The sequence below is a fragment of the Salvelinus alpinus genome, chromosome 20, assembly GCF_045679555.1.
Source record: "Salvelinus alpinus chromosome 20, SLU_Salpinus.1, whole genome shotgun sequence".
In the NCBI taxonomy this organism is placed as follows: domain Eukaryota; kingdom Metazoa; phylum Chordata; class Actinopteri; order Salmoniformes; family Salmonidae; genus Salvelinus; species Salvelinus alpinus.
The window spans coordinates 44,150,990-44,170,042 of NC_092105.1; the positions used below are offsets into that span (position 1 = coordinate 44,150,990).

General features: G+C 42.7%; 1 protein-coding gene across 2 annotated transcripts in view; it reads right to left on the reverse strand.

The window, feature by feature from the left end:
- Positions 1-19,053, reverse strand: part of LOC139546970 (aspartate--tRNA ligase, cytoplasmic) — a 31,330-nt gene that overhangs the window by 9,135 nt on the left and 3,142 nt on the right. The window contains exons 2-9 of one of the 2 annotated variants that reach the window (XM_071355964.1): positions 12,955-13,057; positions 10,875-10,904; positions 10,632-10,689; positions 9,212-9,304; positions 7,986-8,088; positions 5,257-5,359; positions 4,900-4,980; positions 3,830-3,889 (exon numbers count right to left, since the gene is read on the reverse strand). In XM_071355964.1, the coding sequence (XP_071212065.1) occupies positions 3,830-3,889; positions 4,900-4,980; positions 5,257-5,359; positions 7,986-8,088; positions 9,212-9,304; positions 10,632-10,689; positions 10,875-10,904; positions 12,955-13,057 (631 nt within the window). Of the gene's footprint in view, positions 1-3,829; positions 3,890-4,899; positions 4,981-5,256; positions 5,360-7,985; positions 8,089-9,211; positions 9,305-10,631; positions 10,690-10,874; positions 10,905-12,117; positions 12,138-12,954; positions 13,058-19,053 lie in introns of those variants that run through there. The other variant, XM_071355965.1, reaches the window with a different exon arrangement.

Consider the following 19,053-nt stretch of genomic DNA (forward strand, 5'->3'; position numbering starts at 1 on the left):
TGTGGAGGTCTACAATTTTTTTTCTGAGGTCTTGGCTGATTTCCCCATGATGTCAAGCAAAGAGGCACTGAGTTTTAAGGTAGGCCTTGAAATACATTCACAGGTACACCTCCAATTGACTCAAATTATGTCAATTAGCCTATCAGAAGCTTCTAAAGCCATGACATCATTTCAGGAATTTTCCAAGCTGTTTAAAGGCACAGTCAACGTATACCATGACTACAACAACACTGCTCGCGTTGCAAAATAAATTTAGGAATATATGTTATTAAATTATTGCACCCACACTGCCAACGAGCGTCTGCGTTGCCAAGGGCTAAAATAGAAGTAATTGCTATTTCTGACGCAGATCGCGCTGCAAGTCTGCCTCTCCCATCTCCTTATTGGTTTATAGAAGCAGGTACCCACGTGCCATCTCCTCATTGGTTATGCCCACGTGGGTGATTGAAAGACGAACTGTTTTGCCGGTTGTCGTGGTAATACTATGAAAGTGTAGATGCCAATCACCATATAAGTTCAAAGATGAAAATGCCTGGAAGGAGGAGAGATGACTAAAAATGATTTGGTTGACCGTTTTATGTGTGGATTAATTGTCGGAGTAGAGGACCTTGTGCATTTCAGGTTAAATAACAACTCAATGTCTATATCCCAGGACAAATTAGCTAGCAACAGCAAGCTAGCTAAATAGGACAAATTAGCTAGCAAGTGCAAGCTAACTAGCTAAATTGCCATACATGTTTAATGCTTTTCGACCTGTCCCCAAATTAATGTCATTGGTTCAGAGTTTGTTTTGATATTTTAACCTGCCTGTCGTGATCGCGTTTGGTGTAGGGGGACAAAATACATTTGTGCACGATGGCGCACGCGCGCAGCCACTTTGGGTTCCGTGTTAGTGTATGTAAACTTCTGACCGACTGGAATTGTGATACAGTGAATAAGTTAAATAAATCTGTCTGTAAACAATTGTTGGACAAATTACTTGTGTCTAGAAAAGTAGATGTCCTAACCGACACCAGTCTCAACATTAACAGTGAAGAGGCGACTCCAGGATGCTGGAGACACTGTCCAGTGTCTGTGTTATTTTGCCCATCTTATTCTTTTCTTTTTATTGTCCAGTCTGAGATATGGCTTTTTCTTTGCAAATCTGCCTGGAAGTCCAGCATCCCGGAGTCGCCTCTTCACTGTTGACGTTGAGACTGGTGTTTTGCAGGTACTATTTAATGAAGCTGCCAGTTGAGCACTTGTGAGGCGTCTGTTTCTCAAACTAGACACTCTAATGTACTTGTCCTCTTGCTCAGTTGTGCACCGGGGCCTCCCACTCCTCTTTCTATTCTGGTTTGAGCCAGTTTGCGCTGTTCTGTGAAGGGAGTAGTACACAGCGTTGTACGAGATTTCAGTTTCTTGGCAATTTCTCGCATGGAATGGCCTTCATTTCTCAGAACAAGAATAAACTGACGAGTTTCAGGAGAAAGTTCTTTGTTTCTAGCCATTTTGAGCCTGTAATCAAACCCCAAAATTGCTGATGCTCCAGATACTCAACTAGTCTAAAGGCCAGTTTTATTGCTGCTTTAATCAGAACAACAGTTTATCTGTGCTAACATAATTGCAGAAGGGTTATCTAATGATCAATTAGCCTTTTAAAATGATAAACTTGGATTAGCTAACACAACGTGCCATTGGAACACAGGAGTGATGGATGCTGATAATTGGCCTCTGAACACCTATGTAGATATTCCATAAAACATGTGCAGTTTTCAGCTACAATAGTCATTTACAACGTCAACAATGTCTACACTGTATTTCCGATCAATTTGATGTCATTTTAAATGGACAAAAAAATAGCTTCTCTTTCAAAAACAAGGACATTTCTAAGTGACCCCAAACTTTTGAACGGTAATGTATATAAATACAATAAAGAAAAACTGAGCAGTTTGATGTTGGCACAAAACTAGAAGGTCCTCCACCAACAAACACCATTTTTCAAAAGGTTGCAAATCAATGGAACACTGATTTTAAACTTTGAAGTGTCAGAGTGGGATGCAGTCGTTGCAGCTTCTATGATATGAAGACTGACGTACAGCATATAAAAGGTTCCTCTGAACAAAAATGTGTGGAGTAGATAATGACCCACACACAGAGATATTACACGATGCCAAAAAAAAAGAGTGAACAGACAACACTGCTGGCGTCACATCTTGCCTTGTACAGTCTCGACACCTTTCATTTCGTAAGAGGGAGTGGAGACAGGGTGCATTTCACATTAATCTAAGCCTTTAGAAAATAAACATGAGATAAAGAGCTCTATCTTATTTTCAAAACCTAACATTGGCAATTCATTCTAGTTGTATACAGAGGTCAACTTAGTGGCGTAGAAAATAACCCAGTCATCAAAATGACTCGTGATGAGGCACGTCAATAGCTGCGTATTACACATAACGTCTGGGAACGAGCAGAGGAACAGCCAAAACCCCAAACCTCATGACTGTAAGGCTACTAAGAGCCAATAGGAGTGTTCTTCTCAGTTCTCAGTTGATCAGATTACTAATTTCCTAATATGACTGGTGTTATTACTGAGAATTTATTCAACCAGTTCTATCTGGTTTCATCTCTGGTTTTAGTCATCTACACAAAGAGTTTAATACAAAAAGCTCTGAGCGTCCTGATTGAAAGCTGAAGGCTCACATTTCTATCTTTTAAACATTCCCAAATGCCTGAACGGGAGTTTTCGGACTCTCTCATTGTCAGAGAATGAATCTGCAGACAACAACTCTGGTCCAGTCTGGCCCCGGTTGAAATGGTAAACCGATATGTAGCCTATAGTTGACTGTGGTTGGAATATAACTCCTGCTTTGATGAATAACTGCCACTTCTGGATAACACTAGATGAAATTGCTAAGCAGATACACCTAGTGAGCAAACCAAACTGACATGAAAGCCTGATTAAAAACAGACTTATACAAATAAGTTACATAATTCCTGTGCAAAAAACACTTCTCTCTACTATGAGTTGGGAGGAGGGGTCTGTTATCTTTCTATGTCCTCACACCAGGGTGGGAGGTATAAAAGAGAGTGAGAGCGAAATAACTCGTGCGTCACTCTCGTTGACATGCAAGCTCTCAAAACAATCGTGCCTAACAGCCCATAGCTTGTGGTTTTGGTCACACGCCACCACCACCACTCATATTGTGCCTGACGGATAGTACCGTATTTCCCTAGAGAGTATCAACCATTTATTTTCAACAAAATGGCTGGCCTGTAGGGAAGTTATTTGTGAAATAATTCTTTCATTTTCACTGAAACGGTTCTTGGTTGGTAGGTGCCTTTTCATTATGGTTGCCCTTTATTGTTGACTGGGGTTAGGGATAGGGGTCTGTCTGTGTGAAACCCTGTTTATGGGTTTACCCTTCATTTAAGTGTGGTTGTGATAACAGGCCCAAGTCCTCAAGCTCAAAGAGATATTTTGTAGAAACAGGTGTTGTGACAAAGCCAGGGTGAGGCGAGCGGTAGGGCTGTTTTCCTGCTGCCACATCACTAGTGTGGGTACGCCTCAGAACAGAACAATGAGGCCTCTAGCACAGTCTGGTTTAGAACCCCTCTCCTAAAACCTCTGAACCCATGCACAGTTCTATACTCCACTCTACCAGCAGGCTAACTCATGATACCACGATTCTGTCATTTTTCATCTCATCGTCACAATATTTTGTTGATACGAATGTAGCGTCTTCAAAACCCAATTTGAATCTAGAATAACTCATTATATTTTTGTGTCATTCATTTGTCATGGAAGAATGTAACACTGGTTGAAGTGTGATAGTGTCGTAGAACTTACCCTGAGATCAATGACTCGGTTGTCCAGTCTGGTGTCCTGGTTGACCGTCGCTCTTCCATCCTGAGTAAACGCATAATGCCAACATCATTTGACCACATTACATAACATTTCAAGTATTAAAACACATCTGAAGTATATGGGAACAAACTATTGGACGTGTGAAAACACAGTAGGACATTGAAATATAATGTGTGACATGATCCATGTGTTCTAATGTTTGTTTATTTCCCCCCCGGAAATGAATCACTATCCTGTTCCATTTTTAAACCTTATAAACCAGTTTTTTTATTTTTTATTATAAACTAATAAAACCAATTTACAATCCAATAAAACAGTAAGAGAGCACCGAAGCTCCTAAATGTTACATCACAGGATGTCAAAGGTTGTCAGGCTTTACTGGAGCTCATGGCGTTAAAACAGGCTGTGAACAAGCTCCACACATCCAGCTCATATTGAGTCAGAACATGAAGACGGAGACACAGACCGAGCCCAGTCCAGAGCCTCCTCCCCAACGGTAGTTCCTGTAACTGACAGACAGACTCCCCACAGACACAACTGCCATTGGGGTTGGCATACTGCATAAACACTGACACACTTCAGCTGTCTCTGAATCACACTGGAGAGTAGACCCTTAATACAGACACTGACTGAAAACATGGCTCCCGAGTGGCGCAGCGGTCTAAGGCACTACATCTCAGTGCTAGAGACGTCACTACAGACCCTGGTTCGATTCCACGCTGTATCACAACCGGACGTGATTGGGAGTCCCATAGAGGGGCGCACAATTGGCCCAGAGTCATCCGGGTTAGGGTTTGACCGGGGTAGGCCGTCATTGTAAATAAGGATTTGTTCTTAACTGACTTGCCTAGTTAAAGAAAGGTTCAATCAAATAAATGGCAGTATAGAACCAATAATATTCAAAAACAACAGTGGAAGGCCTTGAGGGTGTGTATGTATTTTTCACCCAGCATCAGGACAGAGGAAGTTCTCTGGATGAAATGAGTTTGACCTTTGATCAGCTAAGAAGAGCTACCTGCGCGAGGCCCAAGAGCCCTGGCCCTCATCCTCACCTCATCCCCCTCTCCTTCCGGCCTCACGCAATCCTCCAGCTGCAGGGGCAGACGAGGCTCGGCCTGGCTGATGACAAAAATCTGAAACGGGAAAAGGTGAGATTTTTCTTTAGAAGGTTTGGTTCAACTAGATTCGCAGTTAGAATGTCGCTCTAAACTCACAGTACTTTCCAGGTTCAACTGCTAGGCGGAACGGAAAGTACCACAATTCCAAAAAGAGAAAGCAGTCAAAAACCGTCGCAGACTGATATCTTTGAACCAGTAGCTCCTCTGATTCACGGCTGCCCTCCCTCCGTGTGCATGTCTGTTGGTCTGTTTGTCTGTGGTGTGGTCAGACAGAGCAGAAGACAGACGTACCCTCTCTATGTGCAACTCCACATCCTGCTGAGAGCAGCTCTCGATCGTCTGCTCCACCTTCTTCACCACCGCCTCCACGTCCACGATGCTCTCCTTGTTGATGCTGCAGACGGGGGGGGGGGGGGGGGCACCGCCGTTATCAGTCTACACAGATCAATTGAAGTCAAACGAGTGGGAGTCTAGCTGAGTACTGAAAGTTTCCATTCAAAACCCTGATTCATAGTCACAGGAGCTTTTCATGATCTGAAAGAATTGGTGGTGGTGGGGGGGGGGGGGGGGTGTTGAGCAGTTGGTAACCACGATATAAAGAAACAAAATGCAAAAATGGTGGCTACATAAATTCACCTTGATGCTACTCTTCCTGAGGCAAAATGTCACAGGATAATGTTGTTTTGATCCACGGTTACCATGGTGTCAGACATTCCTATTCTCTTTTCACTTAATCATCCGATTGCGACAACGTGCAAACACATAAATCACAGCTATGAACTACAGTAAAACATCAGTGGCCATACAACAATAAGACAGAGGTTAAACAACCCTTTGAAAGACATGCTGAGTCTTTCAAAGAGCAGGCCACTGCTATCCTATCCCACTGTCCAAGCCCCCAGGAGAGCCTCATAGAAATATGAAGAACTGTCAATACCAACTGTCACATAGCACAGTGCCAGATGGAGCAAGCCCGGTGTGATCCTTCACCTCTTCTCATTAAAAAGCAGTAATGAGAGACAGGAGCGTTGTGAATGGTGAACCCAGTCAGTCCACTGCAGCTGCCTCAGTCAGACATTTCACACTATGGGGGGGGGGGGGGGGGGAATCAGCTAGACAAATAAAAAGCCCACATTAATAACCTCCTCCCTCTAACACCTGGCCAGCCTGCCCAGGGACAATGAACACTGCCCATCAACTAATATGAGTAAGTCATACAAGTAAGACTTTTGATTACCTAGACTAGTGCCATGTCCATGGGGTGTACTTGTACATCAAGATGACTCACACCACAGGAACAGGAGATCCTATGGTCCGCTCTGGCTCAAACAAGGCAACTGACTAGGCTGTGTCTTATATAAAGATATGTGAAACCTTTCAATCTATTGTGTAATACTATGTTCTAGTAAGAGAAAGTTAACCAAGATACTTTGATGCAGAGGATACCCTAACCCTAATTTAACTCGGCATGAGGAAGTGGAAATATTATGTGACACAAGCATTACACACTCTTCCCTATAGGTCACCACTGGCCTGGCTTAACCTCTTGATGATTACGAAAGGACCCATGTGACCCAGAAGCTTACTCTGCTTCCCCAGAATTCAATCAACATGGACATGTCCAACAGCTAGATTTGATTAACCGTTTAAGGCCAATAGTTGTGATTTTTTTTTAAATTGTTGGGAAAAGTACAATATGCATTGTGTGGATTGATAAGATTCGGGAGCAGGATGTTTAGATCTCTGCGGAAGCTGCAGGCCTCAACCCGATCTGTATCTCAAATGGCACCCTTTTGTGGGATTCTGAGGGACTTTGCAATTAATTGCAATTCATCTGATCACTCTTCATAACATTCTGGAGTATATGCAAATTGCCATCATACAAACTGAGGCAGCAGACTTTGTGAAAATTAATATTTGTGTCATTCTCAAAACTTTTGGCCACGACTATAGTAATCCACCATAAAGTTGGTTTCCAACCACCATATAAAGTCCAAAGAAGAAAGAAAGAAGCCTGAGGAAGGAGGAGAGATGACGAGAAAGGAATATGGTTTACCATTTATCTGTGGATTAATTGTCTGAGTAGAGGACCTTGTGTATTTCAGGCATAATAACAACCAAATGTTTATATCCCAGGACAAATCAGCTAGCTAGCTAAATTGTCATACATGTTTAATGCTTTTCGACCTGTTCCCAAATTAATATAATTGGTTCAAAGTTTGTTTTGATATTTCAACCTGCTTGTCCTGATCATGTCCGGTTTGGTCAGCATGTAAGCTAGAAGGGTAAATAACAAAATAGTAGGGCTACACCGTACCGGTTGAACATGTCACAATAATTAAAACAAAGATGCCAAGAAAAATAGTGTTAGAGCCTACAGTTATCATTACCGCAAGTCACCCGCATCAAACATGTGCTAAGGGACTTGAAATCATGTGGAATACTCTCAGAATGCGGTGTGGTTCGACGATAACGGTGACATTTTTCAAAGGCAGAGATGAGTGGCTGAGACTGAGACGCGCCGACAGTGGACGCATCATTTCAGGTTACAAGTGATTGAATTGTCATTCAATAAACTTTTGGGTGTTTTGTTAGTTTGCAGTGATTGTTAGGCAATCAGATGAAAACAGCATGAGTGGTTACGTTAATGCCACATTAAAAGTTAATACTTTTAAAATGGTAAACGAACTTTCAGACCCATAGAGATCCTATTATATTAATAGGGATTCTACATGTAATTCTATGTTTCTGCTCCCCCAAAAACTCCAAATTGGAGGACCCAAGAGTGATTAATGATGCTCAGGCCCTTCCCATCTGATCTACTGTATTTACTCTGTTATCTGGGCAGGAATGGCTCCATTAAACACTACTGTATCCCATCTGAAAGTGGCCGCTTTTGTCATGAGGTGAAAAATGATTGATTCCTTCAGAATGTGTGAAAATGGATTGGGCCCATTAGGAGCCAGCTTTTCCCACCATTGTTTGTCGGGGGCCTACAGGAAATTCAGTCTAGTACTCACTTGGCGGCAAACTTGACCATCTGCTTGCTGGCACGCTCCCCCACGGCGACCAGGGCCTGCACGTTAAACTGCTGCTGACGCAGGACCAAGAAGCACTGCTTCCCTAAAACGATGACAACAATACAATAGGCATCAGCAGGGGCCCTCTCATTTGGGCTAGCAACTCCTAACGCACTTGTCAAAACAGATGCCACGGTGGTTCTATACAATGCCATGTCACTCTCTCAGGCCAACAGGTCATACCTGTTTCAGATTCCACCTCTCACCCATTAAAACGCTTTTCACAGCATTTCCAGGTAACTGTCAGAACCGTGAACGGACGACCCTTTGAAGAAAGGTGTATGGAAGGAGGCTGAGAGCTAATTCCCAACCAAACACCTTGAGACTGTAAACCAGGTTGGTCAACCATCAGACACCACCCAAGTGCTTTAATGTGGTTTCCTCTGTTCATTGACTAGGGGGGGGGTGGGGGGGGGGGGGTGCTGCAATCCCCAAGAAACAGTCACTTCATCCCAGTGTAAATCAGGATGTTATTCTGCTCTTAAGGACATCCTTCACAGTGGAGCTGAATGAAGGTTGAGGAAAATGGATTTTGACACGGAAGTTGTCCTGGAAGGAAGCCGTCACGATATCATCATAACACGATGGTTTATTTATTAGCATATTGTTAGCACAGTTGTGTACGTGCTGGATGTTTCTAATAATTTTGGATGGAATCCGACAGTTCGCCAAGGCTCAATGAGTTCATTGTATTATAGCCTCAAGCTCTGACAAGTTTGGAAAATAACAATTTAACCCAAATTTGAAGTTCCATTTAAATAACTGAGCTAAGGTTGGAGTTTTCAAACTTTTCAAAAAGAAACTTGCATGTGCTTGTGTAATGAATCTATAATAGCAAAAACATTGCACTCCACAACCCCCATCCCCTATGTCCCACATCACCCGCAAATAAGGTAAAAACCTCAAGTCTGGTGCCATACTGTGATTTTCCAAGATTGTGCACAATTCTTTTAGCTTTTTGACCTTCCATATTTGCCAACCTGAGGAGAGTTGACTGAAAAAAACAAAGCTCTTCTCTGAATAGTGACTATTTGGCCCAAGGACAGTTGGTAATCTTTTTGGTAAACCCCAAGGTTCAGTTACGGCGCCATTTAGATTAGAAGGCTGTGTCCTGAGGACTAAAAGGAAAATATGATTGGGAGCTGGACAAAGATGGAGAATCTCACCTTTAGCTCTGCTGGTGTGAATCCGGGCGCGCACCCAGATCAGCTGGCCAGCCTTCTCAGGTGTCAGCTCCTGGACACGCACCAACCCTCTGTCTGGCTCACACGGGAAGAAAAGTGTGCCTTTCAAGAAAACTTCAAAGACCATATACCTCCTTCCCCCTTCTGCCCACACACACAGTCACACAAAGAAGCTCATGGGTTGTTCCACCAATTCGGTGCCTTTTGAGAAGTGTAACTTAGTTGTTGTTTTTTAAGTCAAAGTCATAAAAAGCACATATTCAACTTCACAAAAAACTAGTTTTTCCATCTCAAGTGGTTAAATAAAAAAATTACTATAGTAAGCCTAAGTGCCAAATAAAGTAACGGCCATAAATACCCTCTTGACAGGGGGAATGGAAACGTGTTGTGTGTTACAAGGAGGAGCAATTGAATGTAGTTTTCCACCACAAAACTGAAGAAAAAAAGAGTAGAACCAGTTCACCTGCTTTTACACTGTGATTTGACGATTAGATGTTCAATGTTCCTTTTGAAAAACATATTTGAAAAGGAATAGTTTCACCATATTAAAACGAGAGTTCAGTTCACGTAACAGGGTGACCTTAAAATGAGGGACAGATGTAAATGAATCACATAAAAAAAAAAAAACATCTTTAGAAATGAGTGTCAAAGCAACAAAATAACAAGGGCTTTACAATGATGGTGAAACTTGAAGACATTTTGGGATGAAGGGATTACTTTAGCAAAGCCTTTATTCATATAAAAAAATGTGATCGATTAAATTATCCATGTGGTCTATATTAATAGGGCACCTAATTTAATATAACAGGCTTTTAAATGCAATATCGGTGTGCAATTTCTCCTTAAAATATCAAAGGGACGCAAAAGGCACTCTATTCATGGAAAGACACTCATATTACAAGGAGAGCAGAAGTCATAAATATGAAACACTCTGCGGCCCTGCGTAGAAGTCACCCCATTCTCTGTCTTATGACAAATGGACTCCACTTTGCCCTGTGTCACTGATGCATGCTTAACTTTACATGCACCCCGATGGCAGTGAGCCACCCATTTGGTTGAACCTGATTCCACCCACATGTAAGGCAGGCTGTCTCGCGCCATCTTTCCTCATTCAGGTGGGAAGGCAACTTTGTTGTATGCCATTGGAGCTGAAAGAGCAGGCAGACAGGTGGACGACCCATCTGTCACATTGATCTGGGAGTTATGGCACGCCACAATCATCTTTGATATCTACGCCGTCTTTACTACTGCCACTACTGGCGCCATGTCACTGAGTCACTCCGATATGATCACGTTATCTATATTACTTAACAGTGGGGGCTGTCGAAAAATGGGGATATCCTCTGTAAATAATATGTTGGAACAAAGAAGAGAAGAGTTAGTTGTTGACTGTACTACTGACCCAGTTTCTGCTGGGACTGTACCATCGGAGGGAACCCGTACCGATCCTTGGCAAAATCCTGATGAATAAGAGAAGAGTTTATCTGCTAAGCATTCGAATACAGTAGCTTTATAGGAAACATCACTAGAGGTGCATACATTTTGATTTTCATTTGGTATTGCGCCATATAGAAAAGGTGTAAATAAGTACTTAATATCTGAAGCTAATTGAAACATGGAAGAATTGATCCTCGAGGATACTTACATCATCATCTGTGCTTTGTTGGTCAGCAGACTGAAAAGAAGAGGCAAATCAATACAGTGGGACATAGGCCTAACATTGCATTTAAATAATGGTAAACTGCCTTGTATTGGGAACAGCAAGTGGACTGATTATCTGTGCAACGACTTCTTGGCGACCTTCATGCAAAATCTCCATACTATGAAAGTTAGCATTAACGGTTAGGCTACCATTTAATTTCCCTTGCAAATTGATGTCTACGGTATTGGCTGGTGGAATAGAGGGAGAATGAGTGGAATGGCCATGGAAGTGGATGGATGCTTTCGCAGTTTCTAAGATTCAAGGGAGAACGTATTCCATCTGAAATATAGGTTACTTTAAGTGTTTCTAAGATATTTTTCAGCAGCGGTGGTTGACACCATCTGAAATAACTGATGCGTGCCACTGCACTGTAGGGAGATGAGGAGCAAGCGGTGGCTGTGCACTCATGGGTCTTACTTGTGCAACTGCTCACCCTGTTTGCAACTAATATAAGTTGTAACTATGATCTTAAAAGGGTAGGTAGCATAAACGTAACCACATAACATACGGATTTGCATTAGTATACGCATCAAAAGTCGCAATGCAAAGTTACACCTCACTTTTACATTTTTTGAGTTATTACATAAAAACGATCCAAATTCAGAAGAAATGCCGAAAAATGCTGTTCCGGGGGAGGTGATGTAATATGGACCCGGCAAGCCAGCCTATTCCCTATGATGTAAACTCCAACAGAAATGTATAACTTCAAATTAAACCAAATCACTTGCACTCATGACTAGTCGATTCAATTTTATTTTCAGACAACTTACAAGCAAATACCTTATTAAATGTGTTGTTACAAATCAACTTGCAAGGTTGCTAGCCAACTAGCCTGCTAACGTTAGCCCTACTAGCCTGCTAATGTTAGCACTACCAGGCTGCTTACATTACATTAGCAACTTGCTGACTCATGTAGTGCTATCAACTGCTAGCTTACAGACACATTCAAGAAATTACACCATCTAACCAGTTATCAAAGAATATTAGCTATATGCAGTTGTCTTAGCCAGCAAGCTAGCCAGCCTGCTAACATTATCTATTTTGCCAACTAGCTATTAGCCTAGCCAGCCAAGCCTCACGATTATGGTCAGAACGCTAGAGCCCAATTACTGGAGACCAGGTAGAACACAGCTAACACAACTAAAACAAAACCAAAGCTCAAAGCAAAGAGAAAGCAGAGACTTACAGATTGATAGCTGGGGCCACCTGAAGGGAAACATTTTAAAAGTGTGCAGGCTGAGTTAACTACCAAAGCCAGGGGGAGGCGGGCGGTTCACAGGCCTGATGGAGAGTCAGGGAAATACCAAATAGATTCCAGATGTCCGTCAGATGTCGCGCTAGCACTAAGCCAAGGTGGGAAAAGTTACAAAACTCCCATAGCCTACTTCACAGACAACATGCCGAAAAGTTCACATAACAAAAAGGAGAACAGACGAGGTACAACAAATTTAGAGCAAGCAATGATTTTCTCTTTTGTTTTGAGCCCACGGGAAGAAGACACCAGAGCCTGTCGTGCTAACGGGTTCCCACTAGATAACCAGCAAAAAAGTCTGAGGAGCATGCTGCATGGCCAGACGTGCCCAATCTGCTTCTTGTTTACATTACACTTCCTGTTATTGATGGATTGTAGCTCACGACCACCAACACTTGGTCTGGAATTAAATGACTTGAGCTAACTACTGAGGGCCTGAGTTAGCTTGAGCTAACTACTGAGGGCCATTCCCCCCAGAAATGTCCGGGAACTTGCAGGCGCCTTGGTGGAAGAGTGGGGTAACATCTCACAGAGTGGGGTAACATCTCTTAGAAAAAGGGGTAAAAATACAACATAAACACAGTTTAACTTTCTCCCACTTGCTTACGATGCAACACTGATACCCGACTTAAGAAAATGGCTCTTTGTTTGAGTGGACAAAAACAAACGAACGACAGGAATCGCAAAACAATGGACACCCCCCCCCTGCCCCGCCCGATTGTGTCACGTCAATAGCACTGAGGGGCAGAGAGGCATACAAAACCCACTGACCAGTTTGGCCTGCTTCTCAGCCTTCTTAGCCGCTTTCTCCGCTTCCTTCTGCTGTTTCTTCAGGCCTTTCTTCGACGGGGCCTGGTCCGCCTCCTCCACGACCCTGCAACAGGAAGTCCAGACCAATGCAAAACATAAGTCAACTAGCTACCTACATTTTTGGGGGCTTCCTGTAGGAAGTTTTTGACCGGTGGGAAAATGTATTCCAGCCATCACCACCACCTCTGAATGTGGCTAATGACACAGGTTGATGAGCCATGTTTCTGTCCAGGCTAACAATAAACACAGCTACTGGGGGAAAAATGGATCACTTCAAATTCTAGGTCAATATGATTCATACGGACTACAAGGGTGTCTAGCCTTTGTTATGACTACAGTAAGCACCAAGGAGCGGTAGGCATAGGCGATTTGTCTCCAGACTGAGATCAAAGATTCCATGAAAAATAAGAACTTTGCACTTCCTCAATAACATTACTGCGCATGTTGCACATCCACAGCAGGTATTTTTCTCATCCACAACCTGTGATCGTGTCGGGTTGTGTCATTGTACTCCCTGACAGCAAACGTCTACAGGAAATAACACTGATCAAAAAGGAGAACGGTGACATAAATAGCAATATAAACAACAATCACAACAGCAACAGATGGCGTTAAGCAATGACTTCAAAAGAAGGACCTGCCAGTGTTTTTACAATGTTTTCCCTTCCACTTGTTTCCTGTCACAAAGGACATCATAATAGGCATTAGGCAAAGGCAATCCTACACCAAAACTCAAAATTCTTGATGTTGAATCTTGAACATTTTCAAACAATACCATCCTTATCTCCTGTAATACTATAAAAGCAACCCCTGGGAACCATACGAGTATGTCAACAGTCAGGATGAGTGAGGGCAATTAAGCACATTTACACCTATATACATATCCAGAGGCATTAACACACAATGAGGAGAGGAGAAAATGGTGGTAAGACCCCCCTGACTAGGCTGCAACTGATTTAATGGCATCTAGCATCACTGATAACATAGGCCGTTTTCACAATGACGATAGAAAAGGGACATTTGAGAGGTCCTGGAGAAGGCATTGATGCCGTTTGTGTAAACTTGCGAAATGATCACGCTGCAAGTGCTAGAACAGATGTCGCGTTGGGCCATGTTTTTGAAACAGCTGAAACGTATAGCCATTTTCCTTATATTTGAGACTTGTTTAATTGAGGTTTTACCTGAAATTACACTAACAGTCTATTACATTATGAAATTGGCACAGTAGCTGCCGCCTGCCAGCTGCACTGAGCCACCGAAAACCATTTCCGCCACCATTTCTTTAAAAACATGTTGATACGATCTTAAAATGTTGACATAAGCAAGTCAACATTGAGAAAAGGAAGTCAAACAACGAAAGTCAAAAATGTTGAGATATTCTACTATGTTTTTCATTTGTGATTTCAGAGTTGGCACCACAGGTACCAGAGTGGTGGGGGGGGGACATCGTTTTCCTGAGGACCAGAGTTTCTCCTGATCTGGTAGGCTAACCTAACCAGGTAAAACTCCAGGTATGACATAGTAATAATTCAGCAGTTGCAACAACAACCCCACATTTTTTTTATATAAACTATGATGGGACTTATAATTAGGTAATATGGAAAATTAAAAAAAACATATGGAGAAACTCCTGGCCCTAGGGAGGATGAAAACATAAAATCCTGTCAAACAAATCCTGAGGCGAATAAGTCTAAAAAAAACAGTACTTTGTCCTTCTTTTCAATGGTTTTCTGGCAATATTTTTTATTAAACCAAATCAAAATTGCCGGGGCAAATGGCAGCTCGCCACACGTTTGCCGGCGGCCCTGCTGTGCTGATCCCTGCAACGTGGATAGATGGAAATCGCCACACAATGATGCAAATTAAGAAACAACCTATACGACCTATATGTATGTTCTTTTTGGGTGGCGGGAATGGGCTTCCATGTACAGTGCATTCGAAAAGTATTCAGACCCATTGGCTTTTTCCACATTTTGTTACGTTACAGCCTTTTTCTAAAATGTATTAAATCGTTTTTCCCCCCTCATCTACACACAATACCTCATAATGAAAAAGCAAAAACAGGTTTTTAGAAATTGTTGCTCTCAAGCTCCGTCAGTTTGGATGGGGAGCGATGCTGCACAGCTATTTTCAGGTCTCTCAAGAGATGTTTGATCGGGTTCAAGTCCAGGCTCTGGCTGTGCCACTCAAGGACATTCAGAGACTTGTCCCGAAGCCACTCCTGCATTGTCTTGGCTGCGTGCTTTGGGTTATTGTCCTGTTGGAAGGTGAACCTTCACCCCAGTCTGAAGTCCTGAGCGCTCTGCAGCAGGTTTTCATCAAGGACCTCTCTGTACTTTGCCTCAACCCCGACTAGTCTCCCAGTCCCTGCTGCTGAAAAACATCCCCACAGCATGATGCTGCCACCACCATGCTTCACCGTAGGGATGGTGCCAGGTTTCCTCCAGATGTGATGCTTAGCATTCAGGCTAAATAGTTCAATCTTGGTTTCATTAGACCAGAGAATCGTGTTTCTCATGGTCAGAGTTGTTTAGGTTCATTTTTGCAAACTCCAAGCGGGCTGTCATGTGCCTTTTACTGAGGAGTGGCTTCAGTCTGGCCACTCTACCATAAAGACCTGATTGCTGGAGTGCTGCAGAGATGGTTGTCCTTCTGGAAGTTTCTCCCTTCTTCACAGAGGAACTCCAGAGCTCTGTCAGAGTGACCATCGGGTTCTTGGTCACGTACCTGACCAAGGCCCTTCTCCCCCGATTGCTCAGTTTGGCCAGACAGCGAGCTCTAGGAAGAGTCTTGGTGGTTCCAAACTTCTTTCATTTAATAGTGATTGAGGCCACTGTGTTCTTAGGGACCTTCAATGCTGCAGAAATGTTGTTGTACCCTTCCCCAGATCTGTGCCTGGAAACAAGCCTGTCTCTGAGCTCTCCTTTGACCTCATGGCTTAGTTTTTGCTCTGACATGCACTGCCAACTGTGGGACCTTACAGACAGGTGTGTGCCTTTCCAAATCATGTTCAATCAATTGAATTTCAAAGGGTCTAAATACTTATGTAAATAAGGTATTTCTAGTTTTCAAACATTCTCAAAACCTGTTATCACTTTGTCATTATGGGATATTGTGTGTAGATTGTTGAGGATTCTTTTTTCATCCATTTTAGAATAAGGCTGTAACTTAACAAAATGTGGAAAAAGTCAAAGGGTCTGAATAAGTTAGCTTATAACAGTGAACCTTTTTTTGTGGGATACACATAAGGCAATGCTAGATCTTGTAGCATATTTTGGTTAAACTATCCCCAAGTCAATGGAATTGCAAGCCTCTGCATGCACAGTGCATTCTTCCATCACATGTACAGCTAATTCTCAAGATCTTGAGCCCACACTACTACACTGTCTGAGCCAAGGACTACATGCTTTCTGATAACAATACTGGGTGGGGTGAATATACTTTATATGACATTTTTTTGTTAACTAGTAAATAGTAGCCTACAGCAAAGTGTATTTAAAACATTTCCAACTTGTTAACAATTTCTGCTCGTTAGCTTTTGCTACCATGTGGGTTTCAGCTTGCTTGTGCCTGCTAACTGAGTGTTAATTCACCTGTTTCCATACGTTTCATTTTAAAACATTTATCTTACAAAGGCGTTGTTTAATTTAACTGCTTAATTATTTATCTGTACATGAAATTGTTTATTTTTTTACTCATTTTTTTCTAATCTTTACAGGAACGGGCTCTATCTGATGTGTGGAGACATTTCACTGCAGCTAATGTAGAAGGAAAAGCTGTGTACATTTGCAAATACTGTGCCAAATCATATGTGACGAATGCAACAAAGATGCAGAATCATCTGGCCAAGAGCATAAAGTTCCCTCAGGGCTCACAACAAGCAACCTCTGACAAAAGTCCCTCTACTTCTATTCGAGGTGAAAATTATGAATCAGACACCTTATCGATAGCAACAGCTCATGGTCCTCCTGAAATCCGAAGTTTTTGTTGACTCAATGGAAGAACGTAGTCAGAGAAATGCTGATTAATGTCTTGCTCGAGCTGTGTATGCAACTGGTTCCCCTCTGATGCTCACAGGCAATGTGTATCGGAAGAGATTTCTGAATTTTCTTCGTCCAGCATACACCCCTCCAACCAGACATGCTTTATCTACTCATTTGCTGGATGCAGAGTTCAGAGTTCAAGTGAAGGTCAAGCAACTCATAGAGAAAACAGACTGTATTGCAATCATCTCTGATGGGTGGTCAAATGTTTGTGTGCAAGGAATAATTAACTACATCATCTCCACCCCTCAACCAGTATTCTACAAGGGCACAGACACAAGGGACAACAGACACACCGGTCTCTACATTGCAGATGAGCTGAAGGCAGTCATCAATGACCTTGGACCACAGAAGGTATTTGCACTGGTGACAGACAATGCTGCAAACATGAAGGCTGCTTGGTCTAATATGGAGGGGTTCTACCCTCACATCACACCCATTGGCTGTGCTGCTCGTGTATTTAATCTGCTTCTCAAGGACATCATGGCACTGAAAACAATGGATACACTCTACAAGAGAGCTAAGGAAATGGAGGGGGGGGGGGCAGGTAACCTAGTGGTTAGACTGTTGGACTAGTAACCGAAAGATTGCAAGATCGAATCCCCGAGCAAACAAGGGAAAAAAAAAAGGTCGTTCTGCCCCTGAACAACGCAGTTATTTCACTGTTCCTAGGCCGTCATTGAAAATAATAATTTGTTCTTAACTGACTTGCCTAGTAAAATAAAATAAAATGGTTAGGTATGTGAAGGGTCATCTAGCAGCAATCTACCTCACCAAGCAAAGTGAGAAGAATAAGAGCACCACATTGAAGCTGCCCAGCAACACCAGTTGGGGTGGTGGTGTTGTCATCATGTTTGACAGACTCCTGGAGGGGAAGGAGTCTCTCCAAGAAATGGCAGACCCATCAAAAAGATACTCCTGGATGATGTATTTTGGGAGGGAGTGGTAAGCAGCCTGAAACCTATAGCAGTAGCCATTGCACGGATTGAGGGAGACATTGCCATCCTGTCTGATGTTCAGACTCTGCTTGCAGATGTAAGAGAAGAAATCCGTACTGCCCTGCTCACTTCACTGTTGCTCCAAGCAGAGGAAACTGCAGTTCTGAAATACATCCAAAAGCGTGAAGACTTCTGCCAGAAGCCCATACACGCCGCAGCGTACATGTTGGACTCCAACTATGCTGGCAAGAGCATCCTGTCTGGTGCAGAGATCAACAAGGCCTATGGTGTCATCACTACCATGTCTCGCCATCTTGGCCTGGATGAGGGCAAGGTTCTTGGCAGTCTGGCGAAGTACACTTCCAAGTAAGGGCTTTGGGATGGAGATGCAATATGGCAGACATGCCAACATATCTCATTAGCCACCTGGTGGAAGGGACTTTGTGGATCTGAGGCTCTTTCCCCTGTTACCTCCATCATCCTCCAAATCCCACCAACATCAGCCGCCTCAGAGCGCAACTGGTCCTTGTTTGGGAACACACACACACACCAAAGCACGCAACAGGCTGACCAATACAAGGCAAATGTGAGGCTTTTTGAGCCTGACAACGAGCCATCCTCAACCAGGTTGGAAAGTGACAGTGAAGATGAGGCCTCAGAGTCAAGAGGTGGACATTGAGGAGGTCCAGGGAGAAGACATGGACGCCTGAGAGGAAGACAACCAAAGCTTTAGTCTAGAAACTATCATTTTACAGATGTATGTTGAAACCATTTTTGGGAGATGCGATGGATCATTCAATATTCCCTTTCTTTTGTTGTTCAGTGAAATCATCCCATGGGAAGAGTCAACTCTTTTAATTAAAGTTAATTTCGTAACAATTTTTATTTAAAAAATTCTATTGGAAGGATTTAATAATTTGCAAATACGTCTACTTATGATAAGGTAAAATGTTTATGTTTCTGTCTCCATATATGGTAAATATATCCAATGCAAAAAACATCTACATTTAAATGGTATTCATATTAATTTGCATATATTTCCGTTAATTCCCATATATTCCCACGGAAAGTTTCCACCT